The sequence below is a fragment of the Buceros rhinoceros genome, unplaced genomic scaffold (assembly GCF_000710305.1).
Source record: "Buceros rhinoceros silvestris isolate BGI_N320 unplaced genomic scaffold, ASM71030v1 scaffold11878, whole genome shotgun sequence".
In the NCBI taxonomy this organism is placed as follows: Eukaryota; Metazoa; Chordata; class Aves; order Bucerotiformes; family Bucerotidae; genus Buceros; species Buceros rhinoceros.
Window position 1 is genome coordinate 26,761 of NW_010425142.1, and position 1,472 is coordinate 28,232.

At 41.7% G+C, this 1,472-nt stretch overlaps 1 protein-coding gene across 1 annotated transcript in view; it reads right to left on the reverse strand.

Moving 5' to 3' along the window:
- The window catches only part of XPNPEP3 (X-prolyl aminopeptidase (aminopeptidase P) 3, putative), a 12,937-nt gene that overhangs the window by 6,089 nt on the left and 5,376 nt on the right, over nt 1-1,472 (reverse strand). The window contains exon 5 of the mRNA XM_010141035.1: nt 487-600. Coding sequence (XP_010139337.1) covers nt 487-600 — 114 coding nt within the window. The remainder of the gene's footprint in view (nt 1-486; nt 601-1,472) is intronic.

Consider the following 1,472-nt stretch of genomic DNA (forward strand, 5'->3'; position numbering starts at 1 on the left):
CCTGCTTTGCTGGCCTACACAGAGTCCACAATGCTTTTCAGCATCGCCAGAGCAGTAAAGCACTATTGCACTTTATGTTGCAAGGCAAGGACAAACAATGCAAGCGACAGCAGTAGACCCTCCCCTGGTCTGCCTGCTGCAGTGGTCCCTCTCCTTTGCGAGGTTAGCAGCCCATCCTGCACTGCACACTGCTGCACACAGTGTGGGAGCAGACATGCCTGAGAAAATAAGTTATTTGCAAGTCCTTCCACTGTTCAGGAAATACTGCAGCGAGTGCAAAGAAGAGAGAAAGAGATTCTACGGAGTGAAGTTAATCTGTCACTAACAGTAAAACTAACCAGGGCAGGATTCCTTTCTCCTGCCTGCTCACTTGAAAATACACATTTAAGTGTTTTGCTCTGTTCAATCAAAACAAGAGAGAGGACATATATGGGGACAGTGTGTCACAGCACTGCATTTTCAGTTACTGGACTGCATATGGTTTACCTTGATGAGCTGGTTGTTCTTCACATAGTGCAAAGTGTTTGATCTATTGCCACCAGCAACAACAGGGGGGTATGCCAAGATGTCAGCACCACGAGCCCGGCACTCGAATTCAAACTGGAATACCAATTCAGAGGAGACTGTTAGTGCTGATTCAGGTGATCACCTGTCCTGGGGCTATTATAATTCACAACCAACAAACGTTTTCTTGATTTGTACAACACAAAGTGAAACTGGAAAGTGGGTTCAGTGAATGAAAGCAGCCTCAAAGGTTTTCCAAGAACACTGGAGAAAAAAAATACAGAACTATTTACTTTCCAAGAAAGTGTTTTAAGCCTGCATCTGGTCTCATGGAAGCTCTTTTTGGTGCAAGCTGTTCAATACTGTATCAAACATTCATTACATTGTCATAAACCCAGGTGAGGACATGTTCTTACATGAAGTAATGCTCTTAGTTGCCATATGACTTTGGGAGCTCTCAAAGATCCTAAATGTCAGCATGACAACAGTCATGTTTTGTTGTTATCTTGTAAAATCACAAAATACCATCATATTTACAGCAGTGTCCATTTTCATGAACTAAGAAGATTTGAAAGCATGCACTACCTTGATGTCCAAGGGTAGGTTTTACAATCCTGAGATGGAGTGAAAAATTGATCTGTAAAATACACTTTAATTAAAATAATTGTCTTTACAAGTCAGTACTGCTGCTCAGCGCCATGTCAGCACAGGCCCATCTACGTCATAACAGATGGTCAAATCCTGCTGATGTTTCTCAAACAGGCATTTCACTGCAATTCCTTACAAAACTCCTCACCTAATGTGCTGGCCAACTAGTCCTTTCTGTGTAACCAAGAGGCATCTACACTGCTTCAAGATAGCTAGAGTAATCTAATGTAAGAGTCAAGAGAAGCAGGCTTTATGCTAGGTGTTATAACCATATAAATACAATACAATAGAACTGTTCTGTAAAATAATAACTGTATCTG